Source organism: Varanus komodoensis, unplaced genomic scaffold (assembly GCF_004798865.1).
Source record: "Varanus komodoensis strain SLA01 unplaced genomic scaffold, ASM479886v1 scaffold23, whole genome shotgun sequence".
Lineage (NCBI taxonomy): Eukaryota > Metazoa > Chordata > Lepidosauria > Squamata > Varanidae > Varanus > Varanus komodoensis.
In genome coordinates, this window is record NW_025335627.1 from 12,202,483 (window position 1) to 12,225,066 (window position 22,584).

Here is a 22,584-nt window from a genome sequence, read left to right on the forward strand (position 1 = left end):
CAGCTGTCTTGGACTGTTTTAAAGAAAAGGCAGGGTATTATTTCAAATTAATTAATTTAATATTTATACTGCTCAACAGCCAATGCCTCTGTATGCTGTTTCAGCCACTGTTTGCAAGACCCAACCCTGGCTCTCCTTCAGCTTCTTTCTGTGAATGCTATGGAAAATGCTTCAGGGCAACCACACCTAGTATCAAGGATACCAGCCCCTGCCATACTGTGACCTGCAGTTGTCTCCTTGGACTAAGCCTTCGCACTAGATGCTACTGTAGGTTGTAGGTGTCAGAATTCCCTTTACCTGTCTGATAACATTAAACTGTACATGGAAGAAATCCTCAGAATGGAAACCTTTCTTGGGCTACAGATTAAGGACCCTCTAATCTCAGATTCAGTCTTTAAAAGAGTACAACCAGACTTAGCTGTACTGGTCAGTATCTCAGTGCTTCCAATTTTAGTGTATGCATTTCAACAATCCTGGACAAAACCTAATCTCCCACCAGCATCTAGAAAAATCAAACATTTATACAGGATCCAGGAAGAGAACTGCTCCATCTTCAAACACTCCCCACAACACCCAGATGAAGATGAGATGAAAGACTTACTCTGCCCCTGCAGAGTCAGAGAAAAAGAAATTAGTCTTGTTGAGATACAGAGATGTATTCCATTGCAGATGTAGAGATTTGGTCCAGTTCTCTCAAAATACAGCATTCTCTGATAGCTAGTTTGGATGATGCTGAGGAGGAGTTGGCAGATAAGGTTGAACTGTCACAGTTACTAAGTGGATTGCTCAGACAGTTTCTGAGAACTAATCTCTCTTGGGAAAGGAAGGAGACCCTGTGGAACAAGGAGGGGTAGAGGAGGAGGTAGAATTCTTAGACCCTGTAAAAAGATAACAGGCTAAACATGCAGACCAATTAAGTAAGGTGAAGTTACGACCTTTCAGAAAAGGAGGGAAGGAGAGGATCATTTCAGTAGAATTCAACTCTTCACATGGGCAGAAGCTACTCCCATTTATCATAGGGAATCATTACACTGATTTATGTGGCTTGTTAACCTGTCAAACTCCAGTAAAGGGCTGTGTTTCTAAAACTTTCATCTGCATCTGCAGGAAAGGAAGAGGAGAGATATACTCATGACAGCAGCCTTGGCATTGTGTGTTGAACTACTACAAAGGCATGCAGAGCAGCCTACCAGCAGTTCATATGGGGAAAAGCAACACTCTTGAGTCATCTCCCGAAAGATGTCAAAAACTTGGCAATGATATACCAAGCTGAAGCCAACAAATTAGCATGGCCGGCCACATAGCCAACTGAAATTTCAAGGCAATGGCAGCCTTCGTATTCTTACAGAATGAAGACATTTGCCCAGAGTATGGGAATGGGATTTGAGTCTTTGGTGACTTTCACCAAAGCAGTTTCAAACATTTTCTTCCCCACCTGGTGACCTGTCCCACTGACAAGTAGGTACTCTTATCACTTAGGTACTTAGGCAATTCCACCTAACTTGGAAATACCTTCCATGGGATTCTTGCCTTACTCTCTTTGACCTGCTCAGGTTGTAAGAGAAGAAATTGCTGCTCTCTTCAACAAGGAGAGAAGCACTCTGCTCATTGGACCACTGGTTTCCTCACCAGGTACTTTACATCTTCACAAAAGACTGTTGTGTTTGACCTTGACTTGACTGCTGGGAGGTGAATTGCTACATTATCTTTCCCACCATGGGGAAAAAACTCAGGATGACTACACTTTCCTTCATTTTTCCCTTCATTTTTCTGTGTCAGGGATACTGTTTCACAACAACAGATATTTGCAACACTTGCTTCCACATCACATACAGCCTGTTTTTTTTCATTTACCAGAGTCTCCCGTAGGCAAAAAATGCTCCAAGTTCAAGTGTCTCCTTTTTTGGCTTTGCCATGGCTCCAAGACTCTTTAAAGACTCCATGGCTCTTTAAAAGTATACACAGTAGTGGCAGCATATCTGAGATTTCACAGGATCATCATTGTTCCATACATAAATGACTCGCTCTTTGTACCCCTCTCCCCCTTACCACAGCCTCAATGTCAACATCAGCATTGGCCTGTTGCTTCTGGAATCTCTTGGAGAATGTCAGCAAAGAAAAGGCCTGTATTAAGACTCTCATACCCGATAATTCTTAGGAGCACTTCTTGACTCCAGTTGAGCCCATACCTACCTACAAAAAAGGAGAGTAGATACCCCATGATGCCTAGCTCATGAACTAAAGACAACTTGCCATTGTTGAGCAACCTGCCGTCAATGCCATGTCCTCAACCACCTTAGAGGTTCTATTAGCACATCTTCATATAAGACCACACTAGTAATTTTTCCTGTGCATCTTCAAACCAGAAACAAGAGTCCCAAAATTAATACTCTATCTCTTCCAGATTCGGCTCAGCATTTCCTGCACTCATGGATGGATACAGCACACCTCTCATGGAGACTTAACTTTGGGACTCTCAGTTTGACAGTCACCACATATGCATTCCTTCATGGCTGGGGAGTATCCTATGACTCATTCACATTCAAGGGACTATAGTCATAATGTGATAGATTCCTGCACATTAATCAACTTGATATTCTTGTCCTGTGGGGAAGAAATCGTGTGTCTAGTGGCATCTCATCTAAAACTCAGCAGACAATACCGTGCTGTCCTCCATATAAAGAATTGGGCAGCACTGTGTCTTTTCTCTTCTGACTCAGCTTAGCATTTTGCTTAGCTGTAAAATGTTTCAAATTACTGTTCTGTTCAAATGCATAACCCTTATGTGTGAGTTCATTGATAATAAACAGTTACAGCGCTTTCTTTGCTATTATGCTAATTCTATTAAGTCAGGTACATTCTTGACTACTTTGCTTGATTATAGGAATTACCAGACTACAAGAACTGTCAACTGTTCTCATTGTCTTCCCATGAGCCTCAGCAAATGTCTTCCTCTTTCCCAACTTTGCTTTACTATTTTGATGAAAAAATAAATTCTACTATGCTACTTCAGAAATGACTTCCATGAGACTTTTTGATGGTTGCTTTAGCTCTCTTCCCCTTCTTTCTCTCTCCCTCTCTCTCCTTTCCCTCCACCCCTACACAGCAGACAAATGGTTACGAAGAAGACATGTATGGTTCATCCCAGATTAGAAAACCTAGTAGGGTTAGTAGAATTTTTTAATTCTCATTTTTTGCTCATAATGAAAGTAGAAATAAGCTACTGTACAAGTATTGTACAGTAACCCTTCACTGACAATGTATGTAAAGAATATGTTAAAATATTTATTAGCCTTTGAGGTAAATCAAAGTATCATGGTATAAACTCTCATAGGACAAGGTGATCAATCAAATAAAATAGAAAAACCCTGAGTACAAAGAGTAGTGGGAAAAATTAAGGTAAATCATTATATAAGGGTATCATAGGACTATGTACAGTATCCAGTCAGACACAAGATTTAATCAATACATCTGTTTTGCATCCATACTGCCAGTAAGGAGATATTGGGATGCAATATTATTGTAAATGTAATGCCTTTGAGTTGGTGTCAGCTGGAATGTGCAGTGTGGTTGAGCTGCTTTTGTGCAAGCAAAACAAGCTTTGTTGATCTTTCATTACTCAATTTCTTCTTTGTACCATGCACCATCTTTAAAAAAAAACTTTTAGGTGAGGAGGAGAAATTCTACAAGAAAGGAAAATTTAAAAACCTGAACTGCCCCAGTACTGAAAATAGTCTTTTTTTCTGTTCAGTACTTCAGCAGTCTTCATTCCTAAACTTGCTAGAGAGAGTCAATGCAATGGAACATTTCTGAATAAATGTGTATCAAATATATGTAAAACTGCACTTGGAAGTAATGTCAGGCAGTCTTATTGATGCATTTACAAGCTGCCTTTCAATTCCTAAACTGGGAATAACCCTGTATACCTGATGTGCTGTCATCTTTTGCTATTTTCTGTGGCATCGTAATAGCAGAAAGACAAAAAAATGGGGTGTGGGGAGTGCATTAAAGATGTCTTGGGCATTTCTCAATTAATTTTTTTAGTGTTCTGGCAACACAACCATTGAGATCTTCCCTGTCCATTTATAAGGCAAATCTGCTCTTGAAACAAGGCTATTGGTTGCCTTTTTTCCCCTCTGGGTTGTGTGCATGGGTGTGCCAGACTCACCCCAACATTCTGGTTTGGTCTTCCCACTTAAGGGAGTGTTCAGGTACTAAGGGCAAGCCTCTTTCCTTACCAGTCTAGTTCTGTCACTTTGCCAGAAACATAGTGACGATTCAATGTTTGGAAAAGGTAAGACTTCATTTTTTTTAGAAGAAAGTGCGTAAGTACCAATAATGCTTAGAATATTGAATTAATGACTACATGCTTTGGCTAACTATAGGTGTGTTTCTAATGAACATCAGGTGAATATTGTTTGCTTTCTATTTCCTGCATACTGTGTCAGAGGTAGATCTTGAAATGAGCTAGGTATTCATCGAGGGTGTGGATGACAGAGTAAATTATAGGTGTTTCAATACTGAAAACTGCAGTATAGACTAAATCTTTTAGGATTCCTTAATGTGGAAAGGCATTTGAAACACAGGCATCTTTCCTTTATAGAATAGATAATTCTGTACTGAAGATAATACTGGTTATTCAGTTCACAAGAGTAAGTGATGGTGATTGTTCTTCTGCTGCACATAATAGTGCTGCTTTCTTGGTCAAATAGTAGTGTAATTCTCTTAGAAAGAAAAGTCTACCAGGGATTCCCTTCTCTGAAGGCTACTGGATGGTTGACTTAGAATATGTATGCTGGGAATTGACTGCTGGGAATTGGGGAAGCTACTGCTTGAGATACATTTCAATCCTATAGTTTTGGGTACCACCATGAGTTTACTCACTGTGGTGTGAAGACTGATTTGGAGTTAATGCTGCTGTTTTCTCTTTGTTCTTAAAACTTTCTTTATATTTATGTAGGCTTCCTGCTACTCTGACCTTAGTCTTCATTGCAATGATTTTCCTTCCCATTCCCAGCCTTCATCCCAAAATGGAAATCGGGTCTGTCAATTTTTCTCCCTGTCATTTTTGTTGAATATTCTAGTTGTACCTCTGCAGTACAACCTCAGCTGTTAGTGTTACAAGGCTTTAATAAAGGAGTGATTCTCTTTTTTATTGACCATTAGGAATCTTCAGCTTAATGGTTTATTTATTTTTCTTTAAATTGTTATTTTCACTTCTATTTGGGATAGACAAAATAGAAAGTTATTTTTCAGACAGCTGAATACTCCACCATGTATCTGTAATACATTTTCTTTATTTATTCATCCTCCTACCCTTACCATTGCTGGTTTAGCTTTTCTGATAACCTCCTAAAGAGAAGGTTATCATGTATTGACATGTATTTGACATGTATTTATGCTCAATTTGCTGATCAGTGCTTTGTTGGCAAGCAGTGGATTGCAGTTTGATTTTCCATTGTAGAGTATACAGAACAAATTATTTCAGCGACAGTTATAGAGAATCACTTGTTTAAAAGCTTTTCAACTGGGGTTGGATTTGCCTTCTTTTGCATGCAGTACGTGCTGTGTATCCAGCCCAATCTGAATTCTGCCTGTATGGAATTTTCCCCATCCTGGATATAGTGTGTGTTTGTTTTTTTCCTGTAATTTTGTATGCTCTGTTAAGAACTTCTACACATTTGCCTTCTAAACATGTTACTAAAAGATATACCCCCCACTAATTTTCAGGTCAAGCTCCTGGTGCATTCTGGTTTTGTTTACATTGTGAATAGTTACATTACTAACAACAGTTTAGCAGTAACACAATTTTACATTGCTTAAAACCATTATTTATAAAGCTGCTTCTAATAAGTTGTCATGGTGCCTTCTTATGAATTTTGCCTAAGCATCTTCCATTACCAGTATGGTGGTTGTGACTGAAACAGAACCTTATTATAAGTCCATCTCCAATATCTAGTATCTTGAAATCTTGCCCAGCTCAGCTGTTCTATTTTGTAATAGTAGCCTGCCTTCCTTTAGTAAATATACACAAGTGTGCTATCTTTGCTGTCTGGGTCTTTATTCATATTAGCTCTTTTGGCCCTGTAAGCAGGAATGACTAGTTTCTTCCTTTCGCACTCCAACTCACATTGCACCACAGTATGCATTACAGTAGCTTACATACTATCTAACAAGCATAAGGAATCCCACTATGAACAAACATTGTTATCTTTCTCCCTTCATTTTCTAAACGTATTAAAAACAGATTGTGTTGCTTGTCTTTCCCAGCCCTCCTTGTTGTACAGTGATGCTCTGACAGCTAGAAGCTACAGGGTTGGTTCCCACTTCCTTTGTCACAAGTGTGGAGTCTGCTTCTCATATCACATAACTTCTATCATGTCTCAAGAATATCTTGTTGGTTCAATTCATTTCATTTTGTGTCATTAAGTGTGTGATCTATAAGATTGGAATGCACATTTGCCTTCAATGTGTCTGTCAGCTCTGTTGTGCTAGCCCTGCCTTTTCCTCCCACTAGAATCCCGCAGTTGTTGCTTGTGGAGCTTAGTAATCTTGCAGATGGCTAGTTGCACTAAGTCATGCTCCTATTATTGGGTGATACAGTACCATAAAATTTTGCTTGATAGATTTCTGCAGTGGTTAAATATTGCCTCCATTTTCACATTTTTTTTCTTTTTGTTTCTACACACACAAAAGAACAAAAACGTTGTGCTTGCCTCGCATTATAATCTCTGCTTTCCTTTGTGTTAAACTTTAAATGAAACTTTGTACACAGCTTAAGTGTTAAGGATGGACATTTAAACCAGTAAATGTTTCCTAAGTGACATAAAAGTTGCATATTTGGGATTTAAAGTGCCACCTTACCAGATAGTAATATTTCTTTATGTTTGCTTAGACTCAGAAGTACTCAATGTCTACTCAGAAGTAAATCCCATTTAGTTTAGTTGGGCTTAGTCTCAGCTGAAATAGGGAATTGTAGCCTTTATATTCTTTGAAATGGGTTTGAACAACATTTTACTTTCCCAGCTAAAACCTGATGTCACTGTTTATAGTAATTTAAATGTGTAGATTTCATGGTTTAAATATGTACAAATGTGAAACAGGGGTGTTGCACGTATAGACAAGATTTTGAGCAGGCTGCCTCAAGCAGATGCTGTGAATGGTTCTCCTAGAGAATTGTAGCAGTTCTTGTTCTGAAAGTCATCTGGGGAAAGGCAGTGACTAAAAGTCCAAACGTTTATACGTTATATTTTAATTGCTTCTCTCATTAACAGCAAAAAATTCCTTTGGAACAAGCATACAACTCTGTTCACAGAGGACAGCATCTGCACTCAGCAGATTTATACCGGGTAACTCTATATTGTAAAATTTTCTTCATTATCACTGTTCATCACGCACATGGGATTTATACCTGTGCAGAAGGTCTGTTAAAATTTTCTAGAGTGATCTTAAGGTGTCAAACGACACAACCTTGTTCCCATGTTTGCTTTAGAGGCTCTTAGAGGCTCTTTTTTCACCCTTTGACTACTACAGCAGCTGCATTTACAAAACTATAACACTTATTTTTCTGGTGCTTGAGCTGAACTTCTTTCTCTTTCTCTTATCAGAACATTACTGCCATTGCAGTCCTCTTCAGTGGCCTTTCTATAAGTGTGCAAATTGTTGGAGCAAGCTACTACCAATGCGTAGCTACACTCTCTTCTTTTTCTCTTAGGGCAAGGGTGTGGTAGAATCCTGCATACACTGCCTTGAATTTGCTAAAATAAACACAGTGGAATCACTCTGCATGCCTCTTTGTGAAGCTATTGGGATGTGCCAGGGCACTGGATCCCAATGACATTCAAGACAATAGACTACTTTATACAGGAGTGGAAAAAATAATTTGGTGGCAAAAGACACTCAGTCACTCACATCTGTGCAGTCTCCTGTCTCAGCAGGATGATATTGCATTATGCTGCAGCAAACACTTGAGCCACTACCACCATTTGTACTGCCACTTATTCCTGTGGTGCATAAGAGACTTAGGATGGAGATTATTATAGTAAAAACAAAAAAGCCATGCTGGATCAGTCCAAGGGTTCAACAAGTCCAGCATGCTCCAGCTGCCCACAGGCTCTCAAAAGGGGAGTTTCTAAGCCCCTTTTAAAGTTATCCAAATTGGTGCCGTCACTGCATATTGTGAATTGGATCGATCTTAATCATATTAGTTACTCTTCTCTGCATTTTCTCTTGCTGCATAGTATCCTTTTTAAGGAGTAGTGACCAGAACTGTATGTAGTATTCATCTATGCAACTTCACTCACAACACAGGTTTTGTATAAAGGAGAGTAAGTTTTATTTTCCATTCCTTACTATGCCTAACATGCAGTTTACCCTTTTTACAGCAGCCATGTACTAGGTTCCTCAAACTGCTCACCACAACCCTAAGATTCCATTCTTGATCAGACAAGGGCAGATCCCATCAGCTTGAATTTGGCCTAGGAATTTTTGCCTCAGTATGCATCACTTTACCCCCAAATATATTTGTCACTTTGATGCCCTTTCTTCCCAGCTTAGAAAGATCTCTTTAGAACTCCTCACAATTCCTTGTTTTTTAACCATGCTGAATAATTTGGTATTATTAACAAACTTGGCCGCTTTGTTGCTCACTTCTAATTCCAGATTTTTCAAGAATAAGTTAAAAGAATTCATTCCAATACAGATCCCTGTGGGACTCCACTATTTACAGTTAATTTCTACATTTGACTTTCTAATTTTTAACCAGTTATGATCCAAAAGAAGACCTCTCCATTTGTTCCACAGCTGTTAAGTTCACTCAGAAGTCTTTGATGAGGGATTTTGTCAATAGCCTTTTGAAAGTCCTAGTAAATAACTTCTACTAGATTAGCTGTGTCCACATGTTCATATGCAGGTCAAGAACCAACAGTGAGAACTGGACACGGAACCACTGATTGGTTCAAAATTGAGAAAGGAGTTTGGCAAGGCGATATACTGTCGCCCTGCCTATTTAACTTATATGCAGAGCACATCATGGGAAAGGCAGGGCTAGTTGAATCACAAATTGGAATTAAGATTACCTGGAGAAATATCAACAACCTCAGATATGCAGATGATACCACTCTAATGGCAGAAAGTGAAGAGGCACTAAAGAGCCTCTTGATGTGGGTGAAGGAGGAGAGCGCAAAAGTTGGCTTGAAACTCAACATTAAGAAAACTAAGATCATGGCAAATAGATGGGGAAGAAATGGAGGTAGTGACAAATTCTATTTTCCTGAGCTCCAAGATCACTGCAGATGGGGACTGCAGCCAAGATATTAAAAGACACTTGCTCCTTGGGAGGAAAGCTATGGCAAATCTGGACAACATACTAAAAAGCAGAAATATCACCCTGCCAACAAAAGCACATATAGTCAAGGCTATGGTTTTCCCAATTGCAATATATGGCTGTGAAAGATGGACCATAAGGAAGGCTGAGTGCTGGAGAACTGAGGCCTTTGAATTGTGGTGCTGGAGAAGACTCCTGCGGGTCCCTTGGACTGCAAGGTGATCAACCCAGTCAGTCCTAGAGGAGATCAACCCTGACTGCTCTTTAGAAGATGAAACTCAAATATTTTGGCCACCTAATGAGAAGGAAGGACTCCCTGGAGAAGAGCCTAATGCTGGAAACAATAGATGGCAAAAGAAGAAGGGGACGGCTGAGGATGAGGTGGCTAGATGAAGTCACTGAAGCAGTTGGTGTGAGCTTAAGTGGACTCCGGGGGATGGTGGAGGACAGGAAGGCCTGGAGGAATGTTGTCCATGGGGTCACAATGGGTCAGACAGGACTTTGCGACTAACAACAACAACAACAACATGTTTATTGGTGCTTTTAAATAACTCTAGAAGTTTGATGAGACAGAACTTATTCTTGCAGAAGCCATATTCATTTTTTCTCAGTAGGGCTTGCTGTTAGCTTTACTAATGTTTCTGTCTTCAATAATGTTTCACCCAATTTACTGAGAGTAGATGGTAAGCTAACTAGCTGGTAGATCCCCAAACGTCCCTTGTAGATACCTTTTTAAAAAATTGGTGTTATATTGGCCATCCTTAGGGTGGATTTGGTTCATGATCTAAGCACAATTTAAATCACTAGTCAGCAAGACTAGTTTTAAACCATTGTTTTGCACACATGCCTGCCTTATCCATAAGTAGAGGAATGTCATTAAAATATTCCCAAACTGGGTCTCTTTTACAGTCTGCTGCCATTACAGATTTTCTTCTCCAGGGAAAGAATAATATGGTAAACCTTAGGCTATACACAAAAAGATCCAAAGACTTAAGTATTCTGCTCAGAAGGCCTCATTTTCATTTTTATTGCTTCCTCCTCACACTTAGCTTCTTGTGTAGATCTATTCCACTCCCAACAATCTGCTTCTATTCATTACATTTTTGAAACTTAGCACTTAAGAGGGAAGCGGTTGATTCTGTATACATAGATTTGGAAAGGAACAATTTTCTTTTTCTCAACTCCGTATGTTTAGTTTATAACATTTTTTTCTGTGAAGGGACATGTGATCTCTGCGGAGATAAATTCACAGTTTTGAGAACTGTAAAACCAAGCATCTGTGGTACTATCTTCTAGATGGAAAAATTGCCCAGTAATCTTACAGAAATCTCTGGAAGAGCATGACATTGTGAATGGAGTAACAGAATTCATTTACCAAAGCATTTAAACATTACATGAATGTTTGCTTGCTTGCTTGCTTGCTTGATATGCCACCCCCATGGCCATAGGCTCTCTAGTTGCTTATATCATGATAAAATCCTATATAACATAAAACAATAGAATGCACAGCACAACAACTCACAATTACAAAGACCAATAATAATAATAAAACCATTAAATAAACAAAATCAAACAGAAATAGTAAACCTGCTCCTGGTGATTTATTAACTTTCAGCTTTTCAGTACGATTATGAACTTCATACTTTGTGACCACTAATTCTCACTTCTTCAGACTCCCTTTCTTAAAACATCAATTCCAGAACAGGTATCTGTTGTGTATCTTCTGCAGTGAAAACAGATGAAAATAATTCATTCCAGTTTTCCACAGTCTTCTTATTTTAGTACTCTTTTCACCACTTCCCTTTGTGCTCTTCCCTGTACCCATCTTTAGCTCTGCTGTTTAGTTCCATGCAGCAAACTCTGCCAGAAGGCAAACAGTTTTTGCTTCTTCCAATTTGAAAATGTGTCAAAACCTGTAAATGCATTGAAAAGATTTCCATTTGTTCAGGCATTGTTGTGCAATAGATACAGGCTACTGAATATAAGAAGCAGGAGGGCACAAGGGTCCTAGCAACACCCCTGCTTTGAAGAATCTGATTTCATTTGAATTCTGCATGCATTCTGAACAGTCTCACAGTATCTAGAAATAATGGTTTTAGGGTTTTTTGTTTTGTTTTTGGTTTTGTTTTGTTTTGCTTTTTTATCATTGCATTGCATGCTGTTTGCACTATAGGCGATACAACTGCTGTTTTGTTTATTCATTTGCTTACCCTTTTCTTGTTTTATTCTGCACCTTGCTGCATCTTGAATCTCCAGATAAAGTCTAGCAATTCTGTTCTGACTCTGTTTTTTAATTGTAGGCATCTCTGTATGATGAGAATTTTAACAGTGAGAATCGTCGATATAGTGCTTCTAGTTCACGTCCTGTAAGATGGTTTCCACATTTTTGTGCTGGTTTCATTTCTGGCTGTTAGAACATTGTGCTTGTATAACACCAGTTGTCCATAATGTTGTCCTTAAAGACCATTTTTTGCAGCCATCAGTTGATTATGAATACTTTCTATTTAGAATGTTAAATGCTGTTCTTCGTCACAAATGGTAACAGGCTCTTCCAGATACAACAGTCCTGGCTTTCTGAGCCATAGTTTAGCAAGTCAAGAATCAGCATTTGATCCACTTGCTCCCCCTTTTGCAGATTGGCTTCAGCACTGAAGTTTCCCATTATATCAAGGATAGCGAACTCTGGTCTAATGTGAATTTACTGACCAGGATATTTTTTAAAAGTTCCTGGTGTTTGTTTCTAGCTCATAAATTGTCTTTAGAATGGAATTTTCCATGTTAGACACAGCAGGGAATTCTGATTCACACAGATGAGGATTGAAATCCCATATCAAAGGGGGAGTACAGGGGCTTGATGTTCATTCCTGGCTTGCAGATGAGGATCATTCAGTCCAAACTGGTGTGGCTGCATTCAAAGAAAGCTTCATGAATTAACATGTTCTCGCATATTCATTATTCCTCTCAGTTGTGGGTTTTATTAATTCATGTTCAGTTCATATCAGAATTTACTCTTATGCCTGCACTAGCAAACTAAGCTTTGGACAAATGTTCTGAACCGTGATTGCAAACCAGAATCAAACTGTAGTTTGCTCTGTTGATTAGGGACTCATGGAAACCATAGTTTGCTTCTTTGAATATAAAGACAAATTCTGCTTTGATGAAAACAGAAAATAATGAATTAGGTGAGGGGGAAGGTGTTTATAGAATCATTTGAATGGAGGCAGCATGAACTATTTCCTGTTGAGATTGTTTAAAGCTATCTTGAAACATATGCTTTGTAAATATAAATAAATATAAATATAATTACTTGAAATTCAGTTGAGGGCCACATGATCATATTTTTCTTTTTGTTCTCTTTCCCCTCTATGCAGTCTCTCTCTTGGAATGCGATCATTTTAATAGTGCAATTGTATGTAATGCTTGAATGACCAGACTTTTTTTTTCAGAACTGCACTTAGTGAAATGTAAATTCCTTGCCTTCCTTCAGTAATTTATGTTAATTAGTGGAAAACGGAGAACCTGTATCACTAATTTTCACTTACCAGAGCAAATTTCTTCCCTAACATAGCCACATAAAATGAAAGACAGCTTGTTTGTTTGGTTAATCATATGCTACCCAACTTGCAAATGCCCTCAGTATACCTTAGAGTCAATAAAATAGCAACTAAAACAATAAATGCAGCTGTTTAAATGAGCTCTCAATTTCTTAGTTAACTTTCTTATTTTATGCATAGTCATGGAAGATAGTTTAATGAATGTAATCATGACCAGCTGAAAGATACTAGGTTTCTTCCACTCTATGATTTTTTGGTTCTCATAGGATCGTATTAAATGCTTTTTAAAGAAGAACAAGCATCTGAATGGGTTTCAGAAATAAATAATTAAAAAATGAAGTCTTAAGTATGTTTTCTATGTGTAAGCTTCTATCTATCTATCTATCTATCTATCTATCTATCTATCTATTATGTTGCAGGGATAATTATTTCACTTTATAGCAAATGGCTATAGCAGTTTGTCATTTATAAGAAACGTAATGTATGTGATGTATGTTAATTTTTACAGCTGATGTTTTGCAATCATAATATTAAGATCTCATAGTTTAGGTCACAAAGGTTCTATTATTTTTAGTGACTTTTATTACTAATCTCTACTTAATGAGGTAGCACTTATATTTGGAAATCATATTTAATGAATCACTATTTAAATCTGATCTCCCCTCTCGATGCATTCCTCTCCCCAGAGTAGCCTATGCTATACGTAATTTAAGGGGCAATCCTCTGCAGGTTTAGATAGGAAAAATGACCTGCGACCCTTAGCCATCCACACTGACTGAATATACCAGAAGTTGTTTTTTTTTTTTTTCTTTTCAAAACATGCATGGGATTACACCTTTATAGTCCTATCCTGAGCACAATAAATTCATAGTAAATTCATACATAGCTAGCTGCAGTTTGTCATCTTACAGGTATTATTTTCTTAAATATAAGTTAATCAGAATAGTTGTGCCACACGTACTTAGAAAATTGACTAAGTTGTGGATGTGAGATAACAACATTCTTATGATACATTTTGAGAGTCTATATCCTTACCATGAAGAACATTTGATAACTCCTTTCTTGGTAAAAAATCTGGCTAGGTGAGTGTGGGCTAGTTAAATATAATTTAGACCAGGGGTGTCTAACCTTTTGGTTTCTGTGGGTCGCATTGGAAGGAAAAAAAATGGTCTTGGGCCGCATATTAAATCCACAAACACTAACAAAAGCTGATAAGCAAAAAAAAAAAAAAAAGGTCTGTGCATAATTTTTGTGATATCTGTCACCACAGATAAGCAAAACAGTTCTCACATAATCCTAATTATGTGGCGCCCCATTCAGAGAGTCTTTTAAAATCGTCGAGCAAATCCAAAGTTTGTGATCACTAATAGAGAAAATGAACATATATAAGTAATAAAACTGCATTGATTTTTTTGATTTTTTTATTATAAAAGTAAAAGAAAAGAGGGCAACATAAAACTGGTGGGATATTTGACATTGTATTTGAGAAACTAATGGATCAATATCTGATTCTATGAAAGTAGTTGCAATTCACAGTGAGTTCTCAAGGTGCTCATCAGATATTCTGGTTCTAATTTTACTCTTAGTGTGCTTCATTCTAGAAAATAGTTGCTCACAAATGTAGGTGCTTCCAAAAAGCGAAGACATGAATAAGGCATGATTGTGAAGCAAGGGATATTTGTCTCTGGGACAATAGGGCCTTTAAAATCCATGATCACATTTTTCTTAAGTTGAATGTCAGATTGCAGCTTTATATATTCCATTTGAAAATTGGCAGGTAACATATTTATGTCGAGTGAAAATGGAGTTGCAAAAGTATCAAAATAGTGCTTATTTTCCCAGAAATCTTGAAATCTGTTTTCAAATTCTTGTATCAAATTGAAAAGTAAGGGTGCATATTTTTCACTGTCCACAGGACAATGTTTAGCCAATGTGTCAAAATGTATAAAATTGTTTGAAATGATAGGTTGAAACATTATTGATAATAGCTGCATTTCATTCGCCAAGTCACCATGAGCACATGTAACATCTGATGGTATAAATTTGACTGTCTGAGCTTGGAAGATAACACACTGGAAGCTTCAGACTGCCATAAGCCACGCATGCATACGAATAGTGAGAGCATAGGTATGTTTATTTTACATGACATTGTGACAATACATTGTCATCTACAAAGTACACACTGGAGAACTGTGTGATCGAGTTACCAAATATCGCAAAAAAATCTTGTTTTAAGTATACGATTTTGTGTTGGGATGCATTCATAGCTCTTCTGGGCTGCATGCGGCTCCTGGGCCTCAGGTTGGACATCCCTGATTTAGACCAACATAACACAACATTTTTGTGAATATAAAGTGGAAGATTGTGGTAGTATAATACACTCTGCATCAAGATAAGCAAATGTAATACAATCACAAATAAGTAATATTCCACTGATATTAATAATATCCATTCAGTTACCTTTTCGAAGTGTTCACTTCAAAGTTTTTACAGTATCTGTACTAATCAGGATCAAAAGAATTGGGCAATGACTTCTGCCTATCATTTTAAAGCACTGTTGTGATCCTTCATGTGTTCCTTAGCAAACTACTTTGGAAAGGATTGGTGGGGCTATTCAAAGAGAGTGTCCTTAGCCCAAGTGTTTGTATGGCCATTGGGGTCAAATTGCTCTTAGAGTTCTTGAACTGAAGACAAAAGTTAACCGGCCAAAAAGCTGATGAATTTGATATTTTTCATTTGTACACTTATCTGCCTGAGAGCATATGGGGAGAATCTCTTAATTGGATAGAGTTGAGAATATTGTCACACAATCTTAGAAGTATGGTTCTGGACATTTTCAAACATGTCTCCAGACAGAATATGCAAAATGTTTAAGTGATTATGGGAATTGGATTGGAGTCCTGGTGTGAATATACCAATGCTTACATGCTTACATGCTAAGATGGATACCTACCATTTAACAATATATGAGCAGTGGCTCACAGAACAGGGCTGAACTAGTTCTAAGCATTTTTGTTGCATGTACCCTATTTCTTTTTAATGTTTTGTTTTACTGAATTTGTTCTTATGTTGATTTTGCAGGTGGAGATATCTACTTACACTTTCAGTAGCCTCATGTCATAATATTCTTAACTTAATTATAAATGCTGTTAGTCTGACTGCTACTATTCTAATGCTTCTTCCTCCTCTCCCATTCTCTGCATTACTTGGGGTATATATGGGCAGCCTTCGGAGTACAGTTTCTACCTTGGTTCAGGATCTCGAGCATCTTCTAGAGCTAGTTCTGCTCGTGCAAGTCCTGTGGTGAGCATGTCTTTCTTCTTCCTCTTTAACCTATTACATTCTTTTTTTCTCTCTTTTCTGAGGTTCTTTTACTGTTCTGTGCTACACAATTACTAAATAAGTTCACGTTAAATCATAAAGTTTAAAAGGACTGGGTGCCTGTTAAACTCTAATGGACCACACTGAGTTTCACAGGAGGTTTTGCCCCTAGTATGCAGTTAGATGCTATTGTAAGCTGAATTCTATTCAATAGTTGGTCATCTGTATAGGTGTTTTGTTGCCTCCTCCTTCATAATCTCTGTGCATAACATATATGGACTCTGCGCCTGTGTGTAGCCTGCTGTCAGGAAGATTACCTAAGTAAGAGCGTTTTGGTGGGAATACCATTCCCACCCTGGCATTTGATGTATATGGGAGGAGTCCCAATCCAACTTTTTTCAACTGCCTTTTGGTGCCTTGGGAAGTTCTACTATTTCTCTCTTTTCATGAGCTTTTTTCTTCTTCTAAAATCCTTTTACCTCAACCCATTTCATTATCTTCTCTTAAAAATTTCTTAAGCATTATCCTTTCCCCTTCCCTCCCATCCTTGGAAGAAACCATTTTCCTTTTTCCCTTGCTGTCTCCAGTACCTCTTTTCTATTTCTTCAGCCCTTTTTTTCCTTCTGACTGTCTGATGGCATAAAGGATCCTTTCTATAAAAGCTCCTTTCCTTTCTGTAAGTGTGGTGCAGCATCACACTCCTGCTGACAGACAGGTGCTCACTCTGTTTGCTCTGCCATGGCAAGGAGCACATGGTCTACCAATGCCCGCACTTCCAGGTCTTCACTAAGTAGGCCAGGAACCTTTGGGGGGGATTGCCTTCATACAGAGCTTTGGAGCAAGGTGCTCTGAGTAGTAGATGCCACCAAGCTGCCAGAACTAGCCTTCCCCTCAAATTCTGAGGCTCCGTACTTGCCTTAATCTTTGACTAGCACATCAGCCACAGGCTACTGATCACCACTGACTCAAGGAAAGTCGTTGAAGTTGGGGAAGGCAAAGAAACTGGCTAAGAAAAAGAAGGAAGTGAAGTTGGCAAGAGCTTTGGTTGCCATACACAAATGGCACCTGAAAAAAACATTGATCAGATCTGGCAAGGGTGGCGAAATCAACCATGACCATCCCTGAACCGGGGTTGTCAATACTGAGGCTTGAATCCATCTCGGCCTCAGTATTGGAAGGGAAAATTCAGGATAGCCGCCACCTGCCTGACCCCATTCTGAAGTCCTAACTCCACTACAGCCAACCACCCTGCCCCCAAGATTGCTGGAACATTGACGGGCCTGTTCCTGCTCTCCCAGTTTGGATGGGAACAGATATTCCACCTGAGGGTTTTACAATCCATGGAGGTATCCTTACCACTAGGACCCCTTCTACAATGGTACCATCCTGACTACCATCTAGAGGTTGATGGGAGATGGGAGCATTTTTGACCCCCCCCCCCCAGGCTTCCAAGGACCATGTACTCTACCACCAAGACTTCAGTGGTCAGTTTTATCACTTGCAGAACTTCAAGGTCCTCAGAATGTGCCACTACCTCTGTTATGTCTCAACGTCCATCATGATCTTTTGTCTCTGTGCACTCCATCAGACATCAAAAACTACGTCAAACACCAACACTGACACCTTTTTGTCAGCTCCACCATCTACCTCCTTTCCAGACACAGTTGTGGGTACTCAAGAGCTCAAGACCTCACTTCCCCATCAGTGAACATGGGCCAGTTTTCTGCTCAGATCCAGAGCATGACTCATGTATTTGGACTGACCATGCAACTACAGCTAGAGAAGGCATCAGATCCCATCTTTGACACTGTACATGTGGTGGAATCAGTGCTGGTGGCCATACCATTCCTTTTTTTAAAAATAAGTATTATTATTATTTTCTACTAATTAACAAACCTAACAGAAAAAAAAAACCCTAAAAAAAGTCAGTCATCAAAAACATCACACCTACTGGGTCAGCCTCCCATATTTTTTCTTTGTGGCCACACCATTCCTGCTGACTTTACTGTATATCATCCGGCAGTCACAGAAGGCCCTATCAACAATGGCACCAATGTTGAAGAGGCTGGAGAACATGTATGGGGTGCAGGAGAAGGATGTCACCTAACATCCAGCACAAGGAAGGTCATATTGCGAATACTCTGCACTAGTTGAAACAGAGGAGAGCTGCCTGGACATTATGCCACTGGGACCCTGGGTGGCCAGCTATCAGGCCATCATGGTGAGGTATGAGTTATTCCTTTGCAAGAAGAGGGGATCTCTTATGATCACCTGCCCGAGCCACAGAGAAAACTCACCAGAGTCTTCCACTCTGAGCTGATGTGTTTTCCCATATTGAGAACAACATTGCCAAGCACCAGGTGGATTGAAGGTCATGAAGCATGCTATGGAAGCATGTCTGTCTGTGCTAATCCAGCCTGTTAGAAGAAGCCTGGTCCTGCAGCAAAGACCTGCCATTCGACTGGGTTGGACTCTTTAATGAAAAAATGGATTAGTGTATGGACTTGATCCAGAAGCATGGACCACAACAAGGAGGATGAGTTTTTACCAACCCCCACTCCCCCCAAGACCAACTAAATGATTTGGGTCTGCTGCATTCTTGGTCCCATCTCGGCTCCAGCAGATAGAGTCTCACTTGAATTTCTTTCCACTTGAGACAGAAAGATAGCACCAGTAAGTACCAGCAAGTCAACCAGGATTGGCAATAGTGGTAACTGGTCCCCTGGCCTCTTTTCTCCTCTTATGTTATTTGATGAATGTTTGTTTCACTATCTCCCCAGCTGGGAAGCAGTAACCGGCTTTCGTTCTATCTGTTGTGGACTTCGTTTAAATTTGGAAAAATCTCTTTTTTCCCTTTCCAGTCAATACCTTACACTGGGGCACACCTAGGTTCCATCTCAGCAACAGCATATCTCCCAGAAACAAGAACAATGACAATTATTGCACTGGCCTCCAAGCTTTTCAGGTAATACATTGTCACTGCCATCCCAATCCATCAACTCCTTGGCTTCATGGCAGCAATGACTGCAGTGGTGCCACGGGCCAAGCTCCAGATGCTTCTGTTGCACCTCTTCTTCATCCATACCTAACATCCTGTGGATAACCTATAGCAGCTGCACCTTTGGACCAGTTTGTTCCATTCTTGTGTGGTGAATATGCCACTCCAACCTTTTAAGTGGGGATACCCTTCATGGTGAATTTAATGGTCACGGCCTGATCTAGATGGGGAGCCCATTATGGTTCACTGAAGGGACATGGGACAACTGTGAAGCCTGCAAGCATTTTGCCTACATAGAAATAGTTGTGGTAAAAAATGTGCTCACAGCGTTCCAGATATTCCTGCCTGGTCATCATGTCTTGATTACCCCAGAGAACACCAAAGTGATCTCCTACATAAACAAGCAGGGAGGCACTTGATCAGTCCCATTAATACACTTAGGTATTTGGAGCTGGAACTGATGTGTCAACAGGGACATTGCTCTCACCTCCATTCATGTTGCTGGAACCAGCAACATCCTGGCCAAAACCTTCAGCAGAAGGAATCTTGATACCCATGAGTAGCAGCTGAATCCCACGGCTGTGGAAAAGATGGAAGATGCACATGGGAGACTCCTTCTGCTGATCTCTTTGCCACTTGGAACAATGTCATATGTGATAGCTTCTGTTCTTGGTCAGGGCAGGGTTTCTCTGGGACATGCCTTCCTGCTAAGTTGGATGGGGACTTTCTGTTACCCCAACAGGATGCTTAGCAAAGATTTATCAGAATGCAGTGAACTGCATTGTACCAACCTCTTGGTGGTTGAGACAACCTTTGTTCACCTGTCTACTGAAAATGTCCAACCAAACCTAGATCCAGCTCCTGTCGAAACCAGACCTAATCTCTTAGGATCAGGGGAGAATTCTGCATCTGGATGTCAGTACCATGTGCCCAATAGCATGGGGAATTAATCCCTTGAGCATTCCTAGACCTTCCATGTGAACCTAAAGCCATTCTGAATGCAGCTGTAAAACTTTCCTGTATGCTGCAAGTTGGAGAGCCTTCTCATCCTTTGCAGCAACAGAAGGCTTTGGTCTGTGTATGTGCAGAGTTGAACAAGTTATACTGTTCCTTACCACCTTAAGACCCTTTCCATCCATGTCTATCTGGCAGCAATCTCTTCCTTCTCAATTCAGGGTTGATCAGTTTTCTTGCACCTACTGAGTAGCCGTTTCCTCTAAAGTAGCCTTCCCCAACCTTGTGGCTTCCAAACATATTTGGACTGCAACACCCAGAATTCCCAGTCAATGGCCCTCCTGGATGGGGATTCCGGAGTTGCAGTCCAAATGCCTCTAAAGGCCACCAGGTTGGGGAAGGCTGCTCTAAAGAACATTGATTCATTCCCATGTCCTTTAACACTGGATTGGAGTTTCTGCATTGTCATACAAGCACTTTTGAGAAAGCTGTTAGAACTTATGGCAACATTCAGTTTCTGCCTACAGTCTTGGAGGGTTGCTTTTGGTGGCAATTATATCAACTTGGTGGTCCAGTGAATAATATGCTGTATGGGTTGATCCTCTTTACTTTGTATTTCACATGGTTAAAGTCATACTGCACTCAGAGCAACTTCTCTTCCCAAAGTAATTTCCCCTTTACATTTAAATCAGGACATTGTTTTGCTGGCATTTTTTTCTTCTCCATCCAACCTAATAGAATCTACATTGCATACTTAGAATATCCACAGAATGTCAGCATTCTATTGGTTCAGAACCAAATCCCTCTGTTGATCCCAAAGATTTTTAATTTTAATTTTCTTGCTTATTAGAGGTTGTCCTTTATGCTTGCCTCTATCACCACAAAGATAATCAATCTGGGTAATGAGGACAATCTCTTTGGTATATGATCTGCCTGTATTGCAGCTTCTGGTATCAGCAACGACACAGTCTGCATGAGCAATGGTGATGTCAACCACTTCAGCAGGACTGTCCTGATAGCCATGTTTCCATGATTACAGCATCTTACCATCCAACATCAGGTAAACTTGTTAGTTGCCCATATTTGTGAAGCACTGAGACCATGAAGAAGAAAGGCAGGTTGCTTACTTGTAACCATTGTTCTTCACATGATCATTTGTGCATTCACACAACCCAGCCATTGACACCACTATGGTGTTATATTCTAAACTCTACTTTTTCCTCTACTGAAAATGAGTCTTTAATTGTCCTTTCTGTCCTTAGATTGGGCTTGAGTAAGGTTGAGGTCAGTCAAAACGATCCACAAACAGGGTGGAGCCAGGTCAAACAAGCTTGCCTCCCTTGCCACTACCATCTGGGACCTCCAAGCAGACCATTTTGACTGCCCTATATGTGGCAGGTGCCAGCAATATCCTTGCAGACTCTCTCAGCAGGACTTACACCAAATATCACAAGTGGGAGCTTCATCCCACAGTCCTCCAAACCCTGTGGAATCATTGGGGTGTTCCCCAGGTAAGACCTGTTCACTACTGAACACAATACATTGTGCGACTGTTTCTGCTTAAGGGCTGGCCTATGTGTTCACTCCCTCGGGGATGCCCTTCTTCTGTCTTGGAGCGAGAAGCTATTCTGTTTCCGCCATTTCCTCTGATTCCAAAGGTCCTCGCAAAGATCCCTCAAGACCATACTGATGCCATCCTCATCACTCCATGGTGGCCTAAACAACACTGGTTTCCCCTCCTACTTGACCTAGCCAACAGGACTTTCTTTCATCTACCACACCAAGACAACCTTCTCTCACAGGATCATAGTAAGACTGTCCATCCCAACCTGTCAACACTCCAACTCACTGCATGGAGAATTCAACAAACTTTGTCCCTTTAACAGACATTCTTCCCGCCCTTAGATGCTTCATTTAAACCATCTGCTTGCAGGTCATACAGCACAAAGTGGGCAGTGTTTTCCTCCTTCACAGCCCAACAGGACTTCTCCCCCAGTCACAGCCTCTCCAGTTCAAATCCTTCTGTTCTTGAACTGACTATATAAGAAAATGCCTTTCCTACTCTTCTGTCAAGGTTTATATGGCTGCCGTCTCAGCCTTTCACAATCCTATTCAAGGATGCTCAGTTTTCTTACACCTCCTAATCCACAAATTTCTCCAGGGGATCTTCAATGTAACTCCTCTCAAATATTCTCCTCCATCTTGGAGTCTGTCTGTTGTTCTTCATGCACTCACTAATCCTCCCTTCAAGCCTATGTCTTCATGTGATCTACGGCTTCTATCTTGGAAAACAGCCTTTTTAGTTGCTATTGCTTCCGCCCAAAGAGCTGTTGAACTCGCCACCTGCCGAATTGACCCTTCGTAAACCATATTCCATAAGGATAAAGTTGTTCTGTGACCTGACCCTCCCTTCTTACCTGAGGTAGTTTCTT

At 39.9% G+C, this 22,584-nt stretch overlaps 1 protein-coding gene across 25 annotated transcripts in view; it reads left to right on the top strand.

The window, feature by feature from the left end:
• LRRFIP1 (LRR binding FLII interacting protein 1) overlaps positions 1 to 22,584 on the top strand; it is a 121,390-nt gene that overhangs the window by 65,627 nt on the left and 33,179 nt on the right. For 11 of the 25 annotated variants that reach the window (XR_006414884.1, XM_044431765.1, XM_044431743.1 and 8 more), the window contains 6 exons: positions 3,107 to 3,166; positions 4,961 to 5,041; positions 6,271 to 6,315; positions 7,275 to 7,349; positions 11,626 to 11,691; positions 16,105 to 16,182. The exons of 3 other annotated variants lie outside the window; for them this stretch is intronic. Coding sequence is in view for 21 of the 22 variants with exons in the window: in XM_044431765.1 (XP_044287700.1) it covers positions 3,107 to 3,166; positions 4,961 to 5,041; positions 6,271 to 6,315; positions 7,275 to 7,349; positions 11,626 to 11,691; positions 16,105 to 16,182 (405 nt within the window). In the remaining variant the exon portion in view is untranslated. The remainder of the gene's footprint in view (positions 1 to 3,106; positions 3,167 to 4,960; positions 5,042 to 6,270; positions 6,316 to 7,274; positions 7,350 to 11,625; positions 11,692 to 16,104; positions 16,183 to 22,584) is intronic. 11 more of the 25 variants (XM_044431758.1, XM_044431759.1, XM_044431761.1 and 8 more) reach the window with 8 other exon arrangements.